Here is a 22,223-nt window from a genome sequence, read left to right as displayed (position 1 = left end):
CCACTTCCCCTTTCCTCCAGATTCACTTCCTCCCCCCATTTCCTGTCAGAAAAGAACAAGCCTGCAAGAGACAACAAAACATAACAAAACAAGATATAATAATGCAAAGGAGCTTTTATAGAAGCTGGAACCCAATAGGAAGACAAGTGTCCCAACAGCAGGGAAAATGAGTCAGAGACACACGTGTTCCCAGTGTTAGGAGTCCCTCAAAACCACCAAGCTAACAGCCACAACCTACACAGATGACCTTCTGTAGACCTTATAGGCCCTGTTCTTGCTTCTTCAGTCTCTGTTAGCCCATGTAAGCCATTAGTTCATTCAGTGGGCTGTGTTCCAATAATTTCCTCCATCTCCACCGACTCCTACAGTCTTTTATATCCTTCTTCTGGGCTCCCCGGTCTCTAAAAGCGTAGCTGATGGAGACTTCCAATTTAGAGTCTCTACATATAATGTCTGGCTGTGGATCTCTATACATACATTCATTTGTTACCCTGGGAAGCCTCTCTAATAATTACTGACAACAATCTATGAGTAAAGCAGAATATCATTAGGGATCAGTGTTTTGTTATGATTGTTTTGCTTTTGGGACAGTAATGTTTGTTTCTACTCTAAGTCCCTAGGTCTCTGGGTTATCTTGCCTCTTGTTCCTCCTGGCCATTCGGGCAGGATAGCGCATAGTCACCCTCTTGTGAGAGGAACCTCAAGCTAAACTAGACATTAGTTGGCCACTCTCACAAGTTGTCCCACCATTGCCCCAGTGCATCTTGCAGGCAGGGATTATTGTTTGTCAAGGGTTTCTTTGCTTGGTGCGTATTCAGATTTCTATTCCCATAGCCTGCAAAGTTTATGCCCCGAGAGACTAGAAGTTAGATGTGAACGCTCCCTGAAGGCACCAGCTCAAAGTCACCATATTCAGTGTGGTATGTGTATTTTGTCCTTGCCAATGGGGTCAAGCTGTCCATTTTTTGAGAGCAACCCTCTGGCCTAGCATCAGCATAGGTTGCTTAGCCATTGGAAGTTTTGCCTGGCTGGCTACAAGACAGTTCAGGCTCCTTATCCTTTATTACTAGACCTCACTAAGGTCACATTCATATATTTCAGGTAGTTTCCTTTCCAGTAGATGCCACATCATCCCTCAAATACTGCACAATTCCTGCTGTCCCTCTCTACACATTCTCTCATCTAACTTCTCCCAATCCATCCTTCTCCTATCTGCACCAGTTCCCAGTAACCTGTAAAAATCGATTTTATCCCTTTCCCAGGGAGATTCATTCATGTTCTCCAGAACGCTCATCTTTACATATTCTCTCTGGATCAGTGGATTATGGATTGACTATTACTTACTTAACAGTTAATGTTCACTTATAAGTGAATACATACCATATTTGTCTTTTGAAGTTCTTGGTTACCTCATTAAGGATGATGATTTTCTAATTGCATCCATTTACCTACAAATTTTAAGATATCAGTTTTGTAGTAGCTGAGTAATTCTCCATTGTATAAATAGAAATATGCCACATTTTCTTTATATATTTGTTCTTTGAGAAATATCAAGTTTATTTGCAATTTTGGATATTAGGAATAAAGCTATAATAAGCATAGTTGGACAAGGGTCCTGATGTAAGATAGTTATGCCCAAGTGTCATTTGGACATATGCTGGAGTGGTATAACTGGGTCTTGAGGTAGATTGATTCCCAATTTTCTGAGTTACTGCTGTATTGATTTCTATAGTTACTGTATAACTTTGCATTCCCACCAGCAATGGAGGAGTGTTCCCCTTGCTCCACATATTGCCAGCAAGAGCAGTCACTTGTATAATTGGTCTTCATCATTATGAAATGTTTAACATAGAATCTCAAAGTAGTTTTGATTTGCATTTCCCTGACGGTTAAGGATGTAGAACATTTCTTTTAGTGTTTCTCAGCTAGTTGGGTTTCTTCAATTGAGGATACTGTGTTTAGGTTTGTACTCCATTTTAAAATTGGATTACTTGGGTTTTTGATACCTAGTTTCTAGAGTTATTATGTATTTTGGATATTGGTCCCCTATTAGAAGTGAAGTTAATAAAATCTTTCCAGATTCTATAGGCTACTGCTTTGTTCAAATCACAGTGCTTTTGTCTCCCAGAAGCTTTTCAGCTTCATGAGGTCTCAATTACAAATTCTTGATCTTAATTTCACCGTTATTGGTATTCTGTTCAGAAAGTTGTCTTCTGTGTCATTGTATTCATGGATGCTCCCCCACTTTATCCTTTATCATGTTCAGTGTATATGACTTTATGAAGCCTTTGATCCACTTAGACTTAAGGTTTTATCTTTACTGTAAAATGCTAACTAAGAATAGAAAAACAAATTGAAATTCAATAAGAGATTTTCAACTGTGTGATAAGGAGGCACTGAAAATTCATCTTTATTTTATCTGGGGTTTTAAAAAAATCATTGTGTGAACATAAATTTTTTTCCTAAAAGTCTTCTCATTCCCTCTTTTACATGTTTGTTCCTGAGACTGTAGATGATGGGATTCAGCATGGGAATCACAATGGCATAGAATGTGGAAACTATCATGTCATGTTCCAAGGCATAACTGGAACTTGGTCTCATATACATGAAGAGGATTGTTCCATAATAGATGGACACTCCAGTGAGGTGGGAACCACATGTAGAAAATACTTTTTGTCTCCCTTCAGCAGAATGCATCTTCAGAATAGCAAAAAGGATGAAACTATAAGAGATGATAATAATTAAGATAGTGAATACCTCAATGGAGCTCACAAATATGAAGAGTAGAAGCTCATTCACTTTAGTGTCAGAACAAGAAATAGCCAGTAAAGGAGGGATATCACAGAAAAAATGCTTAATTTCATTGGATCCACAAAAAGATAGACTAGAAGTGGCTCCTGTATGGACAGAAGCATTCAGAATTCCACCAATGTAGGAAACAATGATGAGTGACATGTAGACTCTCGGTGACATTTTCACTGCATATAGAAGTGGGTTGTTGATAGCTACATAGCGGTCATAAGCCATTGCAGCTAAAAGAAAGCATTCTGTGGTTCCACAACAGACAGCAAAAAACATCTGGGCAGCACATCCAATAAATGATATGATTTTCTTCTCTGACATAAAATCTATTAACATTTTTGGGGTGATAATGGTAGAAAAGCAGGCATCTGTGAATGATAAAACACTCAGAAAATAGTACATTGGGTTGTGGAGCTGGGAGTCCTCAATCACTACTGCAATCAGTCCTAAGTTTCCCATTAGTGTGAAAAGGTAAATAATTAGAAACAGGAAGAAGAGAATGATCTGAAATTCAGCATTGTCTGTCAGGCCCCTTAGGATGAATAGGGACACTCCAGTCATATTTGCCATGCTGACGTCTCTGACACCGATGTTAAATGCATCCAGAAGGCAATCATTCATAAAATAGTAGAGTCTTGGAGTCAAGAATAGGACCTTTCCCCTTTCATTTATTAACTGATGGTACAAAATGCCCAAGCACAAATATAGAATTTAGTTGAAGGTATGTGTTCATGACCTGGTGATTTATTTTGTCCATAAAAACACATGCTTTGCTAATCAGATCATCCCCTCCATTCAATTACTTATTTCCCGTTTAAATTTTATTAAAATCCATGTTGAGAATCAAGAGTGATAGTATTGGCTTGGGAATAGGAGATAGGTCTGTCAGAAATTGAAAGTCATCCTCACAAGAGTGAGGCTAGCTTGAAGCACATGAGAGAATTAAAACAAACAAACAAACAGATTGAGCAGGTAAAATTTTTCTGACATTACAATCAAAGTTTCTATTAATGTCAGCAAAGAGGATGCAAATATAGATTTCTAGGTCTTTCAGAAATTGTACAATATGCTTTGTTGCAATCTTTTCTTCTATAGAATGTGAACTTATTTTACAACATACGTATAAATATTGAGGAAAATGTAATAGTATTGTTCTACTAAGCTATACAAAGGATATACAACATGCTGAAATAAGTTGAAGGAACAGAGTAAAGCTGCATGCATTATAACATTTAAAAGATTTTTAAACAGTTCTGACTCTCTTAGATCTTATTACATGTTTTAGTAAAATTATGTTGATGAGATGGCTCATGCATAAAGTCCTTACTGCCAAGCTGACAACCTGAGTTTTATCCTTGGAAATTCATATACAGGAAGGAATCAAACACTTCAAGTTGTCTTCTGAGTTTTGACATAGATGTAACATATTCCCCTAAATAAGCAAGAAAATACATCTATTTTATGTAAATGAAATGATTAATAAAATTGAAATGTAATTGAGAGTGAAGATGTAACATGGTGATTATATGACAAGATATATCTCTTAAATTCTTTGTACATTATCTGTTAATAATCAATAAATTAATTAGATTTACCAAAGGCCTATTTCAAGCTACTGGTGTCATCCATTACAGAAAAGGCTTTGGACTTGAACTGGTGAGAAATTAAGAATGAAACCACATATCAATAATCTATGAGACAAAATTCCATTCTGTGTAAAAAACAACTGTCAATAACATGAAATATTGTTGTGGTAACACTTTTAGAAATAACACAATCAAATTAATTATCAAAAACTACTCACTTCCTAAACTATTCTCCATTTTCATATGGAGTTTGAAAATTTGTACAATAAAACTCCACACAAAAATAGAAACTATTTAAGTACAGATAACCAGGAATAAGAATACCTTCTGTGATCAGTGCATGATGGGAGAGGTCATTCTGTATGTTTCTCATACTGGTTAATAATAAAGCACTGTTGGCCAATAGGAAAGGAAGATAGGAGGGACTAGGAGACAAGGAGGAAATGGGAAGTAGGAAGGAGGAGTCAAGATGGAGAGTCTGAAGAAAGCAGTATGCCAGCGGCTCCCCGTAAGAGAAATACATAGATCAGCAGAAATGGGTTAATAATTAAGGCAGAGCTAGCCGATAAGAAACAAGTAACAGGGCCAACAGCATTGTATCAAATACAGAGTCTCTGTGTATTATTTGGGGCTGGCGGCGTGGCGGCGGGTCAAGACCAGCGGGTCAAGACCAGCGGCAGCAGGCAGAAAAATCATACTCTTACAAGTGCATACACATTACCTGTTACTACAGTGGTGAGCTGAAAGAGGAGTTAAATTTACATAAAATTATTATGAATAGTCAGAAATATCCAATTCACAAATTATGGGTAAGTAGCACAACCATTCCTACTATGGTATTGAGCTGTATGACTTTGTAGACCCTAAAAAATATTGTGTTAATATACTTTAGATCCATGGAAGTAAATAAAATTTAATAAATTATCATGTATGAGTCCAAAACAATCTAAGTGAAAAGTGTAGCAATATGTGATAGCAACTCATTTAAAACATTTGAATAATTATAGTAGAAAAATCTAATGGCTAAATACATATGTAACTAAATAACAAATTCCTTGTAAATAGTAACAAAGACAGTATAACTTCTTTTTAAAACTAGAAATTGACAGGGTCAGGGCCATTTTCAACAAGACCAACAAGGATTATACAAATTCCAGTTTCATAAAACATGAATTTCTGTGGCAAAGATTAAATACAAAATAATATAAATAGTGAAATCAGTTATATTTCTATGTACTTTTTTTGTGAAAACAGAATCATTGTTGAGTAAAATGAAAAGAATCCACTTTTTAATGTGGTTATCATTTCCATGAAGAAAATTCAACTCAAATAAGTCATGCCTCAGAAATGTACATAACATTTCAAGTTCCAGATATGAAACTTGAATTTAACTCTAACACTATGCAAGAAACATACAGTTTTATCATTAAATAGCCTATGTGCTCTCAAGATATCTCCCTGGGGAGTTTTCCTCAAAAAAAAAAAAAAAAAAAAAAAAAAAAAGAAAAGAAAAGAAAAAAAAGAAAAGAAAAACCTACAATCTACATTTGACTGAATGAGTCGCTTCATCATGAATGTATCCAGATGCAGCAATTACAAAAACAAAAATACACAGTATAATTTCTATGTATCAGTTCAGTTGGTGCTTAAATATTAAGATCACAACTTGTTCAATTTTTTTTTCATGAAAATTTCTATCCAAAAAATTGTATCATGAAACTTGTAATATATCAAATATTTAAAGTAACTATGACCAGACATTAAAATGTGTATTTTTAAAATTTTGTTCTTATCATTGTGCACAGCTTTGTACATGCTAAGCATCTGTTTTGAAGAAAACTAACCTGTTACTCTATCCAACCACTATTTTGATCTTTATCTTCTTGGAAAATACTTGTATTTTGTTCTTTCATATCTTAATTCAATTGGTTCTGTAATACCTTGAATGTTTTTATTTTAATTACATTGATTTGTTTTATATTCTGTGTGGTACAAGCATGGAAACATCACTGTGCCAGTTGTACACCACATGAGGCCCAGGGATTGTACTACATTTGTCAATTTTGGCAGTTAACTATTTTATTTAGTGAGTCATCTCTAGCCATTGACTATCTTATAATATTCTGTTCTCAGGCATTATGTTTCCCAATTATTATAGAAAGAATATAGCAGTTTTGAAAATTGTACAATCTATTAATGTACAATATGTATGTGTGTATGTATATATATATATATGCATACATATATAATGCATTATAATTATATTTGCTATATTTTAGTGGTTTTTATCTTGTCTTATGTGAAGGACTTAGCAGATTCCTATGGTATTAAGGACTTCATTTCATATTAAACTTTTTATAGTGGTCTTTGTGGTATTTCACTATATATATAGTGAGGAATTATAAGGTGCAGCCTCTCATCATTCAAACTTCTATATTATTGTAACATTCTAATGATCATTTTTCTAATTTCAGATTACTACTTTTTTCCTTTTGACACTACTAGAAAATCACAAGAGAGGGAGAGGACAGGTTTTGTGTGTAATTAATAACACATTTGTCTATAGTAAAATGATTTAGTAGTGAATAGAAAATGACAATATTTACCAAGAAAATATCACTATAGGATCAAAATTTAAATGAATATAAATTCCAATGTAAACATAATTTAAATTGATCAGACCTCTCCAAATATTTTTCTTTTTCTGATTTTGTTTTGTGTTCATTCTTTTCAACAGGCCCTCTAGAATGAGCATGAACCCACCTGCTAGACTGTATTAGATAATAGTTCACTGAGTTTTCTCACTGATTTTTAAGCACTTTGGACAGGAACGGGCTCTGTTGTGACATTGTTCTATAGCAATTAGAGCCAAGGGCCAGAGGCTAGGTATATCCCATATCTCACTGTATTACAGTACCTTTGGACAATTGTTCATTGCCTGACTTGAGTTCGTACCTGCTTCTACATGGAGTGCTTCCAATACCATCCACCACAGTAAAATGAAACAAACCATGAAATTGGCCAGATATGAATGACTTCAAAAATTTGTTTAACTAGCAAATCATGATGTTTTTCATATTAAATGAAAATACTGTGTTCTAAAACCTTGTATGCTATGTTTTCTCTTCTCTTGACAAATTCTTCATTGTTTATGTCTCAAAATGGCCTTTGTTCTTCATTGTGAAAATGAGGTACACATCCTATTTACTACTGCAAGCATAAACTATTTATTTAAGAAATTTTCCTTGTTTGTTTCCTACATGTGGTTACATTTACTTAGGCAGAGTTCTGTGCAACAAGATTTCAGTCAATATATCTTAGTCACCTTTCAATAGGTTGTAATTAACATTTATCCTCCATGTTCAGTAATGAAACTCTTTATTACAAAGTAATATGTTTTATATTGAATTTTAGCTCTCCTAAAATGTTCTCTGTGTAAGCATACAAATCAACCTTACCTGTGGAAGATCAATTTACAGGTTTAATTACACAACTAATATGGTTCATTGAGATTATTTATATCTGCTGAGTTTGTTGTGAAGTCTACAGGAAATTCTCCTGGGTAGAATGGTTCTAATTATCTTCTATTTCAGTAAGCAATGACTTATCAATAAGTTGCTGGAAAAAAATAAGTGACTGGAAAACAATGCAACACATGCAGACAAGTTATAGAACATAAGACTTTTTGTCAAAAAATAGTGAATTAGGAAAATAAGTATGTTTAATATGACATGAGAAATCTTAAAATACCAGACAAAAATCTTACAACACTGCTGTGATAGTGAGTTATAATTCAAGTTTCATGACACATAGTCATGGTCTAGGCTATTCATATAGTAATAAGTCAATGATTATGATATACTACAGTAATATGTAATCACGTATCTTCTTTTAACATAAGAATTTTATTTTCCTTAGAAAGTCTTATTTTACATATCAATCCCAGTTCCCTCTCTCTCCCATCCTGCTATGCATTAACCCACCAAGCACTAAGCTGAGCTCATGGAGTTATGTTGAAGAGAGGGAAGAGATATCATATGAACAAGGCATGTCAAAATCATGATGCGGAAAACCACAGAGACAGCTGACCCAGGCTATTGGGAGCTCACAAACTATGAACTAACAGTTGGGGAACCTGCATGGAACTGAACTAGATCCTCTGAATGTGGGTGACAATTATGTGGCTCGATCACTTGGGGTACCCCTTGGCAGTGGCATCAGGACCTAACATAGAGACATGAACTGGCTTTTGGAAGCTCATTCCCTATGGTGGGATACCTTGCTTTCTCTTGATACGGGGGTGAGGGGGCAGAGTAGATTGATCTTGCCTCAACTTGGTAAGCCAGACTATGTGGACTCCACAAGGAAGACTGCCGCCTCTGATGAGTGGATAGAGGTGAGAAGTGTGTGAGGCAGGGGGACAGGAGAAAAGGACAAAAGGGGAACTGAGGTTGGTATATAAAATAAAAAGTAGTTATCATAAATAAGTAAACAAATAAAGTACTTGTCACCATTCTGACTTTTATGGCTTTTGTAAGGATCAGTCAGGTCACCAAGCTTACCCAGCAAGGGTTTACACATGAATCCATGCCCCCATCACAGCTTTTGATAAATATACTGCAGTACCCATGTCCATCATTTATGTGGATATAAACTGGAATGACTAGTTTTATGTAAAGTTGATGTGTGCCACAGTCATCTGAGAAAAGGGAACCTCAATTCAGTATATGCCTCCAAAAGATTAGGGTCCAAAAAGGCAAACATGGAATGCATTTATTAATTAATCATTGATGGTGAAGTTCCCTGCCCATTGCTAATGGTGCCACACTTGAACTGGTGATCCTGGTTTCAAGAAGAAAGTAGGCTGAGTAAGCTGTGAAGAACAGGGAAGAAAGCAATATATCTTACCTCTGTACTAGCTCCTTCCACCATTATAATCCTGAATTCTGTGTTCTCTTTTCTTAATTTCTCAAATGCTGGAGTTATTATTTTCTATTTATTTGTTTATTTATTTATTTATTTATTTATTTAGGGTTTTCAAGACAGGGTTTCTCTATGGCTTTGGAGGCAGTCCTGGAACTAGCTCTTGTAGACAAAGCTGGCCTCAAACTTACAGAGATCCACCTGCCTCTGCCTACAGAGTGCTGAGATAACAGGCATGCACCACCACTTCCTGGAAAATTCTGTAATTATATGTGGGGATCTCATGTTTGTCTTTATGTGCCTTTGGTTCTTCTGTATATCTTCTCTCTTAATGTATTCCAGGTTAGAAGTTTGTATTCATATTTTACTTATGAAGTTTATTTTGCGCTTGGGAAGTTTCAAATATAAGCTCTGTGTTTTGGAGGTCAATCCCTTAGATAATATGCCTTTTGCTAATTATAAGTTTCCTCCATTTGTGGCTTGTCTTTTAGTTGATTCATTTAAAGATATGTTTTTGTTACCGTAGTTTTGCAGGCCATTCAGAATGGATATCAACTCTATATAAAGATCTTCTAAGGGAATGCTATGTCCTTCTGGCCAAAGAATACAAACAACACCTGGTCCTGGGTGGAGACATGACATTTTAAACAGATTCAAAGATTAGAATATTATATACCATTTTCACTCTAATTGATAATCTAGCATGGGCTTTCAATCAATCATCTGGCCAAGAGATACTATCAGGATGGCTAGTTTAACTAAAACCATCGTAAGGAGATGAAACAAATGATTATCCTCTTAAAGGGATAATATTTCTAGAAATCTTTCCTTCTGTATAGTTGCTTATGTAGTCACTACTGTTTAATTCTGCTAAGGCTGGCGATTTTCTCTCCAAACTGTCACATCCAGATAGTTGCCAGAATTCATAACTTGCCTGATATATTCTCTCTAAAGCTTTAATAACATTGCCTTTGATCTTCCTTACAGAATTGTTCTTTTATTCACAAGACTATCCCAAAAGAGGCAGCTCAAATTATTTAACTGACTTTTTTTAAAAAAAAAAACTTGTATATTAAAATGCACAGATGGATAGATTACCATTTTAAGCAGCTTTGTGGTGGGTGGATGAAATGTGGAACCTGAGAAAGCCAAGAGTAACAAGAAAATAATGCCAAACCTTAAAAAAATATAGACAAAAAGAAAACACAAATAAATCTCCCTCATATGACTTAGAAAGGTTATACATTATCTCATAAACTATGTTTATATAATATCTTTGTACATGTTTATATGACAATAAGAGATAAATATTCCTATTTCAAGAAAGTTGGATTTCTGAATAGTTATTAAGTTCATAACTCATAATCAGAGCTATAATTATGTTTTATATCATTAAATTTGTTATTCAGTCCACTGCATATGGTTTTTTAAATGATGAATAATTGATATTAATGTTTAATTCTCATTCTTATATTGACTTGTATCCTTTTACAATGAAATTTCATTTTTGAAAGTTATGCACTTGCTTACTGTGGAGGAAACACTTGGGTACTGTTGTGTCCCTAATGACCTTCAGTGTGTTCTTTCTTGGAGAGTCCCAGAAGACTTAGAAGAGCTCAAGGGCCTGTCATAAGGAAGGAATGCATAGTGTTTATACCTTGCCTCCCATGATTGAGCAATCATTTTCTGCAGGTCTTAAGGAAAGTTTCCTATTGCACATGAAATATTTAGAAGACATAAACTTTCATTTAAAATTGAAATGTATGTGCTATCACTGAAATACAGGTAAAATGCTGCAATAAGGAACATAGCCAAGCAGAGAAGAAGGATGTCCCACATCTATTCCTACAGTTGAGAAAATATAGCAGAACAAGAACAAAACATTAAAGGATATGTAATTTAAAAAACGTAATGCTAGTATACACTACATTCAGCCTTTCGTTCTGTGAATACAATGAAATAGTCATGATTTCTGTGGTATTTCTCCATGGTTTGCACTTTATTGTTCTGACACTCATTAAATCAACTTCTCTTCTACTTTGCAGACACTGTTGAGCTAGTCACCATCTTCAATATCCTGGTCTCTTATGGTTTTATCCGATTGGCCATTTTGAATATTAATTCAGCTGAAGGGAGAAGGAAATTATTTTCTACATATGGAGCTAACCTAACAGAAGTGTCCATTTTCCATGGGACAATCTTCTTCATGTATGTAAGACCAAGTTCCAATCGTACCCTTGAATGTGACATGGTAGAATCAATATTGTACATCTTTGTGATTCCCACCCTATCACCTAGAGTTTGAGAAACAAAAATGTAGAATAGACAATGAGAAAGTTACTCAAAGAAACTGATTCATGAAAAAAAATTAAAACCTCAGTTGAGTAAACCTAAAATTAATATTAGCTTATATTTATATCATATATGAATGTCCTATACCATATATGTCTAACATTATCCCAAATAGCTTTAATTAATTTTTAAAGTAGTACGTAGGGGTGCTAGCTCACGATTTACATATGTACACCATGGTAAAATTGAATTATTGATATTTATAAAATCCTATTGATAGTCTTCAAACAACTCCACCTTTGCTGGATATGCCAGAAATTATTTATATTAAGGGTATTTGGTTTGCAGTTTCTAATATTCATTATCAAGTCCCAGCACTAACTTATTTCAGCTTTCTTCTGTCTTCCTGTGAAATTTTATTGCAATGGCACAATATTTTCTTAAATACATCAAAGTCATCATATACATTACTTGATGATATTGACTTTAAATCAGAGGTTTGTTCCTATAAAGTCTTTCCTTTCAACCTTTCAATCATAGATATGGAATAAAACTCCAAATTATAACTGATATTATTTAGAGATGTTGAGATTTCTTTTTATTTACCATGCAAATGAAAATAAAAACTAAAAAAATAACCTTAAATTATCTTCTATATATGTCATTTGTTGATCTGTACAGCTGGACTACTTTGATGAAATAATATTTTCTCTTATGCTCAAAGTCCTTGCTCGGCTCCCAATATATCTTTTATATGTATAAGAAATGATCATACATGTGTTATACATCCACAAAGTATACCAATTCTCAATAAAAGTTCCATAACTTTTATTCCATAATGTGAAAACATTCCCCCAAACTCAAGAATATACCTGTCATACCTATATTTATTTCTATTCCAAAATTGATTTATATAATGGACTACTAGAATGAAATTTATTTTTATATTGATGAGATGAAAACTGCACCCAAAAAGGTCAATTTATTGTGGTCATTCTGGAAAAATGACCTCAAATTTATTAAAATAACAATTTGAACATATAGAAAAAGGTCATATGCCTCTATCTGAAAACCTGTTTTTCTGCTAAAGATAGACAATGGTATACAAAAGCAGCAATAGCATCAACAACGGTTTTATATTTTAATGACATATATACTTAGAATTAAGTCAGGAAAACTCACTTTTATATTTTACAATTTTAGTCTTTAAAATGAGTAGAACCAACAGTGTGATTAGAGTAGCACTTTATCAAATGAAAATGTTATTATTTGAATAATGGTAGCCAATGAAGGGGCTCTAGATTCAGAGAATGAAATATTTTCAAATATAATATAGGGCTGTTTCCATAGACAACGATGACCATGAATAAGGTGATTGATCTCTCTACGTTTCAGCTTCACCACTCAGAATTGTTAGTAACCAGTTATATTAGTTGAAGCCCTGCTGTCAGTGGCAGAAACAGCGAAAATATTAAAATTTGTATAGAATTTGATTTGGTAATAAATGCCATGGAATATGAATGGAATACAAAAATGCAATTCTAAATATGATCTTGAGAAAGAACCTTATTTAAAACAAAAATATACACCAAAAATTACAGTTGACTTAAAGAATAAAAAATCAAAAACAAGAAAAATAAAAATATTCATAACAGTACAAGGACAGTGTTTATGAACAGTTCATAGACTAGAAAGAAATAAGCATAGCAAAGGAAATGAGGGATTAGGGATAGCATTTGAAAGGACTGGAGTCAATGTCATTATATACAAGGAAACACTCCAAAGGTTTACCTTTAATTATTTCTGTAATGGAGGTTTTCATGAAGCTGTGAAAGAAAATAAAACCTATCATTTACCAATATCATTTTGCTAACTAGTTGTCTAGAGCTATCTTTGTGGGGCTGCAATCAGAGCCAGCCGAGTAGTCCCAAGTCCGTACCTGAGTACATATGGATGAGGGAAAGACTAAACTATAGATGTAAAGGAAAGACAGAGAGACAGAATAAAGGTCAGGAGGGCAGATCAGTCAACACTGAAATGCCACATGTTTATTTTTCACCACTCTTATATACCTTAATGAAAAAGGGGGAACACAGTTTCATGCATTCGGAATAAACAGACTTTTCTTCCTCACTTATTCTAAGGGTTCAGTAACTATACCTTAGCTCCAACTACCTGTTCCATATCATTGAGGTCAGGAGTAGCAATCCCTCAGATTTGGGTCTGTTGTTATTTACAACTAAGACAGCCAAACATCCTAGTGTAGCCAACCTTTGAAATTTAGGTCTTATGACTTACTGAGGACAGCTTTGACCTCTTTGTCCTTGTGCCAGGATGGAGTAGAGCCATCTTTATGGGCACCCACAACTAGTAGAAATTCAAATACAAAATCATGTTCTAGGAAACAACTAGTATGCTTCATCAATAATTTTCCATAATAAAATGTATGTCCTAGGTCTAATACAGTGGCAGAGAAGAGTTGAGTAGAATCTATATAAGATTTTCATTCCCAAATTCCCTGTGCTAATGTATGGAAATGAAACAATTAGAACTTAAGCAAATTCTAAAATATTTTTGTCTTTATCTGAAGCCTAAAGAATAAGTATAAAACTGAAGAATTTGTCTTTTGAGAACTTTTTATTTAGTGTGATATATATATATATTAGAATTATATTTTTTCCTTTCCATTCCTCCCTCCAAACCTTATATGCCTTATCCTTCTCTTTCAAATTCAGAACTTCTTTTAAAAATTTTTTAGTAACACTTTTTTCTTACTTTATATATCAATCCAAATCCAATTTCCCTACCACCCTCCCATGCCCCCCACAGACCCTCTATCCCATCAACCACTCCCTCTGCAGGCCCTCAATGAGGGATCATCAAGCCTGTCAAATCATTTTTGGCAGAACCCAGGCCATCCCCCATGTCCAAAGACTAAGAGAGCATCTCACCATGGGAAATGGGCTTCTCAAGTCCTTTCCTACACTAGGGATACATCCTGGCTCCTTTGTCATAGGTGCCATACACTTTCCAGCCCTCCCAATCAAGACCCACTTTCAGGGGGTTGGGGTCATTACCACACTGGTCTCCCAGCCATCAGACTGGGGTTCTTAAGCTGCCCCTTGTTCAGGCCACCTGTTGCCATGGGTCTCTCCAGCCTGGTCTCGACAACTCTGCTCATCACTGCTCCCTCATTGCAACTGGATTCCAGGGGCTCAGCTCAGGGTTTAGCTATGGGCATCCACCTGTGCTTGGATCAGCCACTGGATGAGGGCTCTAGGATGGCACAAAAGGAATTCATCAATCTCATTATTTAGAAGGGCATTTAATGAAGCCTCTCCACTATTGCCTAGATTTATAATTGGGGTCATCCTTGCAGATCTCTGGACATTTCCCTAGTGTGAGGTTAGTCTTTTAACCTATAATGACACCCTCAGTTATGGTACATCTTTTCTTGGTATTCTTTATTCTTCCCTAGCCTCAATTTTCCTGCCCCATCATGCTCTTGTCTACCCTACTATTCTCCCCCTGTAACTTCTTTTACCACCCCCTGTAACCCTGCCTGTTCCCAATTTGCTCAAGAGATCTTGTCCTCTTCCCCTTCTGTGAGGGACCATCTATTAGGGTCCTCCTTGTTTCCTAGCTTCTCTAGCAGTGGAGACTGTAGGCTAGTGATCATTTCCTCTATGAGTAAAGTCCATATATGAGTGAGTATATATCCTTTTGCCTGTGAATTTCAAGATTCCATTGTCTTGTTCTGCTGAGTAATATACCATTGTGTAAATGTACCACATTTTCTTTATCCATTCTTCAGTCAAGGAACATCTAGGTTGCTTCCAGGTTCTGGTTATTACAAATAATGCTGTTATGAACATAGTTGAACAGATGACTTTATTGCATAAATGTGCATCATTTGGGTATATGCCTAAGAGTGTAATTGTTGGATGCTGTGCTAGACTGCTTCCCATTTTCCTGATTAACTGCCAAAGTGTCTGCACAAGTTTGCATTCCCACCAGCAGAGGAGTACTGTTCCCCTTTTCTCCGATCCTCTCCAACATAAACTTTCATTGGTGGGTTTGATTTTAGCCATTTTGGAAGGAGTAATTTGGCATCTCAGAGTTGTTTTAATTCAGGTTTATCTTTGAGAATTCTCTATTTAGTTCTGTACTCCACTTTTTAATGGGGTTATTTGGTGTTTTAGTGACAAAGCTTCTTGAGTTCTTTTTATATTTTAGAGATCAGCTCTCTGTCAGATGTGGTGTAGAAGATCTTTTCCCATTCTGTGGGCTGCCAATTTTGTCTTGTTGACTGTGTCTTTTGCCTTTCAAAAGCTTTTCAGTTTCAGGAGTTCCATTTATTAATTGTCAATCTCAGTGTCTGTGCTACTGGTTTTATGTTCAGAAAGCAGTCTCCAGTACAAATTTGTTTAAGGGTACCTCCCACTTTCTCTTCTTAGAGGATCAATGTGGCTGGGTTTATGTTGAGGTCATTGATCTATTGCAGTTAAATAAGGATCAGCATAAACAAATAGGCAGAATAGATATTTATTCAGGGAGAAATAACTTACAACTTAGACAGATGAACACCAGCAAGCTCCACAGGATGCTCCCTTCTCCGCGTCCTGCCACCAAGAGAGTGTCCCCTGGCTCCTCCTCAGACCTCCTTCCACAGGCCACTTCCACCCATGATTCCACCTGCCAATGGATGTAGTCAGTCCCACAGAAGGAGACAAAGTGAATATCAAACTACAATTCCCCTTTTAGTCTAAAGAAAAGATTTAGGCTTGATACAAAACTATATACAAAACAGTGAATAACAAGTGTGCTCTAAGAAAAGGAAAATCGAGAACAAAAAGACCTACACATCTAGTCCTAGGGTGAAGGCATAACAGAGTTTACCATAGAGTTGTCCTAAGCTGGAAAACGTAAGTCTAGTACCTAATATATCTAACTAGGAAGAGAGAATAATAGTTGTGATAGTTTAATCTTCAACCTCATCAAGACCTGTGAAGGAAAATAACAGTACTAGGGTAGACAAGATGTGCAGATGGGCAACTTCCAAAAGTTGCAGTGAGGACAGAAACAGCAAGCTACCTGGGCAGTCACCCAAGGTCTCACAGCAATGTAGGTACACCCAGTTTGGCTAAGGCCAAGAGTACTTGACAGACCACAACAACAGCAGGGAAGTAGAAAGGCTGTTTTACCTTGACTTGGCAAGGTCCAGCAGTCTTCTATATTTGTCTCCTGCAAGCACATAGGACTGCATGTCCAAATCAGTGGTCAATGTGGTTGCAGTTCTTCGCCCAAGAGGCCATGAGCTGAGGCCAGAATGAATTCCAGCAGGAGCAACAACTGTGTTCAACATATTTTCGAGAAAGTGCACGGTGTTGTCAGGAGCAAAAGTGTCTCATGTCAATGGAGTACTAATATTAAAACATTTAAATGCCATGTTCTGCATATCTATGAAGTGATTGAAGATTAAGAATCTATGTCTGACTAATCTCATAGATAAAGGAAACATGAGTGAAGATAATCTGTAATACTCAGTAACTTAGCTAAAAAACTGATTGAACCTTCCCTGAGTAAAGCAGGAACAAATACCTAAACAATATAACTATATACATATACATACATGTAAATCCCTAAAATAGAGGTAGAGTATAAGTGTCAAGACAAGAGGTAGAACTATAAAGGGCAGCATGATAAATATCCCAAATTGTATCAATATATGAAATGTCTTGAACATAATTAAAAGTATACATAGAATATTGTAAGAATAATGTGCATAAAACATCATAAGTGGAAATATTTCACACAATATAACAAAATATAAACTTAATTTTACATAGCTTACCACAAATAAGAATATATAACAAGGTCAGCTGTAAAATACTATTATCTCATTTTTACTCAATAATTCACAAGAAAGTAGGCTAATCTACATATATCCAATTAAATCATACCTTTCACAACCATACCCTATTCCTGTATAAAAGATAAACCCGAGTGTACGCATCACCTTGCATACCCAGCCCTAAGTAGCTAAAACCAACCAAAAGGAGATGACTATTATCCCAAAATTCCAAGGGTAGGGAAAGGTGGCATCATTATATTAAGGTTACATCCTGCTGAAATGGGACGATGATTTCTTCATGGGATCCTATAGGAAGAATATTTTTAGCAACCAAATTTCTCAACAAAACTGGCTGTGACATATGTAGCTAGACACTGTGTGGCAGAAAATGATTGCCTATAGTTCTATTTGAAACTCTGGCCAGGGTGTAATAAGAAGGTGCACCATTACAGCCAGCTAGTCATGAGTTGTGTCGAGCAAAACAGTCTCAAACCGGTTTTAGGGTGATGTTTGTAGTCCAGATGCATCAGGTTGAGTCAAGTGGAAGTGATGACGTGGGGCCCCATCTTCTTTCCGGAGAGTTCAAAGATTGCTGTTAGGAATTGTTACTATTCCTTGTGGAAAACTTAAACATCAATATTAAAGTAAAATTTTTAAATTTTAAGGTATGCATAAGTGAAAGGCAATAATATTAAATTATTTTTTGCGAGAAAATTAGGATTTCAGAGAGAAAATTGCATATAAGAAATCAGTCCCCAGATTTTGTTTTCTTCTGCCTTATGCCAATTGACTTCTTTATTTAAGTCAGAAACCATGAATTTAATCTTAACAACATGCTTGAATTTAGAGAAGGAAAGCCAAATCCAACTCCAAAGCCAGCATTGGTTTACATGAATTGGAACTACAGGAATACTGGATGGTAAAGAGAAATAGATTTCTGTATAGAAATAGTTTACTAGAATTAAATATTTTTACCATAAATCGGATTCCTCTTCTTTAAGTGATTGTTTCTGGAGAGCTATCTTCTCTTCTGTAGGTACCTACATGTTCAGTGTCTTTTGACTGTTTGAAGATAGATTTTCTCTGTTTTCCTGTAAGAACAAGAAAAGACACTTCCTCTAACTTTGAGAGTCCACTGCACATCTCATGGGACCTAATATGTTGGATGACTTGTAATTTCTCATCATTAAGATGTTTCTCTTGTTCAACTCAGATCTTGATTAACTTAGATGGTATCCATAGATTTTCTTCTCCTGTAGATACAAATGCGAAACATCTACCCCAACGTAACACATATCCTGCCTTCCATTCTGAGGTCAATACATCCTTGAAGTACACTGGCTCATTTAGTTCAGAAGTGTTTTCTACTGTCCAGTGTCTTTCTGCAGTGGTTTTTCCTTTTTGATTAGCACTAAAAAAGTTTAATGTTAATAAAACATTATGTAATCTGTGTTTGGGTGTCTTGGTTCCCCTGCCTGTTTATGGAGCATTTCTTTTAAAGTATGATTGGATCTCTCAACCACTACTTGTCCTGTAGGATTGTGTGGTATACCAGTTATGTGTTTTATGTTATAATACTCAAAAAACTGTTTCAATTTGCTGGAGACATATGCTGGAGCATCGTCAGGTTTTGTTTGTGCAGGTATGCCCATAATAGCCATTACCTCCAATAGGTGTGTGATAACAGAATCATCCTTTTCAGAGCTCAGAGCAGTGGCCCATTGAAACCCTGAAAATGTATCTATAGTGTGATGTATATATTTTACTTTTCCAAATTCTACACAATGAAACACATCCATTTACCATATTTCATTCCTATTTAACACTTTAGGGTTACTGCCTGGAGGTAAAGGAGTTTGGTTATTGAATGAGCAAGTAGGACATTTCCTTACTATTTCCTTGGCTTCTGGCCAAGAGATAGAAAAATCCTGTTTTAAACCTTTGTTGTTCACATGGTGTTTCTTATGAACCTTCGAGGCTTATAGCACACTTCCTGTCCATAAACGAACAATTTCATCATTGCCTTGTGCTAGAGGACCTGGCAGACCCATATGGGATTTGATGTGTGTTACATATATAGAATGAGTCCTCTTTCTGATTGTATCTTGTAACTGTATAAACAGAGAGTTAATTCTGTATTGTCAGGAATAAATTCTGCAGTCTCAATGTGTAAGATGACTCTCTCTGTGTATTGAGTGTCAGTAACTATTTGAGGGGTTCTGTAAAATCCATAAGTACCATGAGAATGGCATACAATTCTGCATTTTGTATAGAACTGTAAGGGCTTTGAATCACTTTAGTGTTTTTTCTTGATTTATATCCTGCCTTACCTAATTTGTTTGCGTCAGTGTAGAATGTATGAACTCCAGAAATAGGTGTTGTTCTTACAATAAGTGGAAGGATCCAAATCGTTTTCTTTATGAATTTGATTCTCTCAGTTTTGGGATAATTGTTGCTAATCATTCCCAAAAAATTACTGCATGCTCTCTGCCAATATTCATTATCTTTCCATAAGGAGGAAATTTTATCATTAGTTAAATGTACTATAATTTCTGCCTGCCGGGTCCCTTCCTGTTAGCAGATGAAGTCTTAATTTACTTTTTATAATCAAGTCAGAGATCTTTCCTATATAAGTTTTTAGTTTCTTATTCTGTTCATGTAGCAGGAGTATCCATTCTAATATGATATCCTCTCTCTGCATCAAAGTCCCTGAAGGATATTCTCTAGAAGGTAATATAACCAGAATACAGTCTAGGTTTTGATCCACAGGGTCCACATGTGCTTCTAGTATCCTCTTTTCTACCCACTCTAACTCCTTTTCAGCTTCAGATGATAATATTCATGGACTATTCAAGTCCTTGTCTCCTTTTAGGGCCATTTTCAAGTTTTTCATATCATTCCGTTCTACTCCAATAATGGTTTGCAGTTGAGAAATCTCTCCTAGTAATTTTTGAAGATCATTAAGAGTCTGGTAGCAATCTCTTCTGATCTGTACTTTTTGTGGTCTAATTTTCTGTAGACCTATTTTATATCCTAAGTAGTTGATAGACTCTCCTTTTTGTATTTTTTCAGGTGCAATTTGTAATCCCCAGTGAGGTAAAACTTTTTTTACTTTCTCAAACATTTTTTCTAATATTTCTCCTTTAGAGTCAGCTAACAATATTATCATCCATGTAATGATATATTATGGATTGTGGAAACTGTTTATGAATTATTTCTAGCATTTTTTGACCAATTTTTTTGCACAGGGTGGGGCTATTTGTCATTCCCTGTGGCAAAACCTTCCATTGATATCTCTTTACCGGTTGAGAATTATTGTAATTAGGTACCGTGAAGGTAAATTTCTCTTTATCTTGTTCTTGAAAAGGTATAGTGAAGAAGCAATCCTTTAAATCAATAACTATAACAGGCCATTCTTTAGGTATCAAAGAAGGCAAGGGCATTCCGGGCTGTAGAGTGCCCATTGGCTGGAAAACTTTACTGATGGCTCCCAGGTCTGTAAGCATTCTCCATTTACCAGATTTCTTTTTGATAACAAATACAGGAGAATGTTAATCTGTGCATTCCATTGCTGTAATAGATCACAACCCCATAAATTCATCATTATATCAGACACATACCGTCTCAACCTTCCTTTCTGTCCTTCTGGTCCTATACATTCAATCCATCTCGTGCTCTGTTTTACCTGAGACAGGGTTCCAATCCCTAAGAATTGAACATGCAGGGGCTGTCTTAAAGGCCAAGATTTATTAGTTATAATAGTTACTCCTTCCCTGTGTCAAGTATCCCGTTAAACAGTCTGTTATTCATCTTAACTATCAATCTAGGCCTTTGACTATTTATAGAGGTTTGCCAAAATATACGTTTTTTTTTTATTATTATTATTTCTTTCTGTCATGTTTGATTCAACTTCCATCACTAGTTTGTCATCCAGAGCGGTATGAGTTTTTATAATAGGCAGAATTTTCTAATTGTCCTGTGGGAGACTGTCTTCCACTGTGACTGGGAATGTTTGGACCACCTGTGACCTGGGGGACTTCAAGAGGCCCCCCAAGGAGTTTCCCAATGGTAAAGGGTTTCCTTGCTTGTATCTGGTCGATCTACACTCATTTGTCCAGTGTCTGCCTTTGCCACACCTTCTACATAACCCAGGAGGATGAGGCCTTCTGTTTGATTCATTCCTGGAAGTGTTATTTCTAGGGAAGCTTTGCCTACAATTTCTTTTTAGATGTCCTATCTTACCACAGTTATAACATCTGACATGTTGATATCTCTTCAAACCTTTGGAGATGGCTTCTCCTACCCAAGCTTCTATGTCACCATAGTTAAGACTACTGTTATCTTGATATCTTCTCAGACCTTTAGATATGGCTTCTCCTACCCATGCTTCACTCTTATTGTCATTATACACAATGTTGCCTGTATATAGGACCCATTCATCCAAGGGTGCTGATCGCATTTTTAAAGGCCAAAGCACCTGTTTGCATTGAGGATTCACATTCTCATAAGCTAAAGATTCTATGAGTGTTCACTTAGAATCTATGTCTGCTACCACTAATTGTACTGCCCTAGATAATCTTTCTAGAAACACACTAAAGCATTCTCTAGGTCCTTGTCTTATCTTGGTATGGGATTCTATCCTCTCCCCTAATTCATGAACCTTATCCCAAGCATTCAGAGCTGCTGTACTGCATAGAGACAAGATATATTCATCATAGGCAGCTTGGGTTTCTGGGTCAGCATAAAGACCCTCACCAAGAATTTTA

General features: G+C 35.7%; 1 protein-coding gene across 1 annotated transcript; it reads right to left on the bottom strand.

The window, feature by feature from the left end:
- Positions 1-2,436: 2,436 nt before the first annotated feature.
- LOC127222041 (olfactory receptor 141) lies at positions 2,437-3,387 on the bottom strand. Its single transcript, XM_051183953.1, has one exon. The coding sequence runs from the start codon at positions 3,370-3,372 to the stop codon at positions 2,437-2,439; it is 936 nt and encodes a 311-aa protein (XP_051039910.1). The 5' UTR covers positions 3,373-3,387.
- Between the last annotated feature and the right edge of the window lie 18,836 nt (positions 3,388-22,223).

The sequence above is a fragment of the Phodopus roborovskii genome, unplaced genomic scaffold (genome assembly GCF_943737965.1).
Source record: "Phodopus roborovskii unplaced genomic scaffold, PHOROB, whole genome shotgun sequence".
NCBI lineage: Eukaryota > Metazoa > Chordata > Mammalia > Rodentia > Cricetidae > Phodopus > Phodopus roborovskii.
The sequence above is the reverse complement of the archived record's forward strand: the minus strand, read 5'-3'. Positions and strand labels throughout refer to the sequence as shown.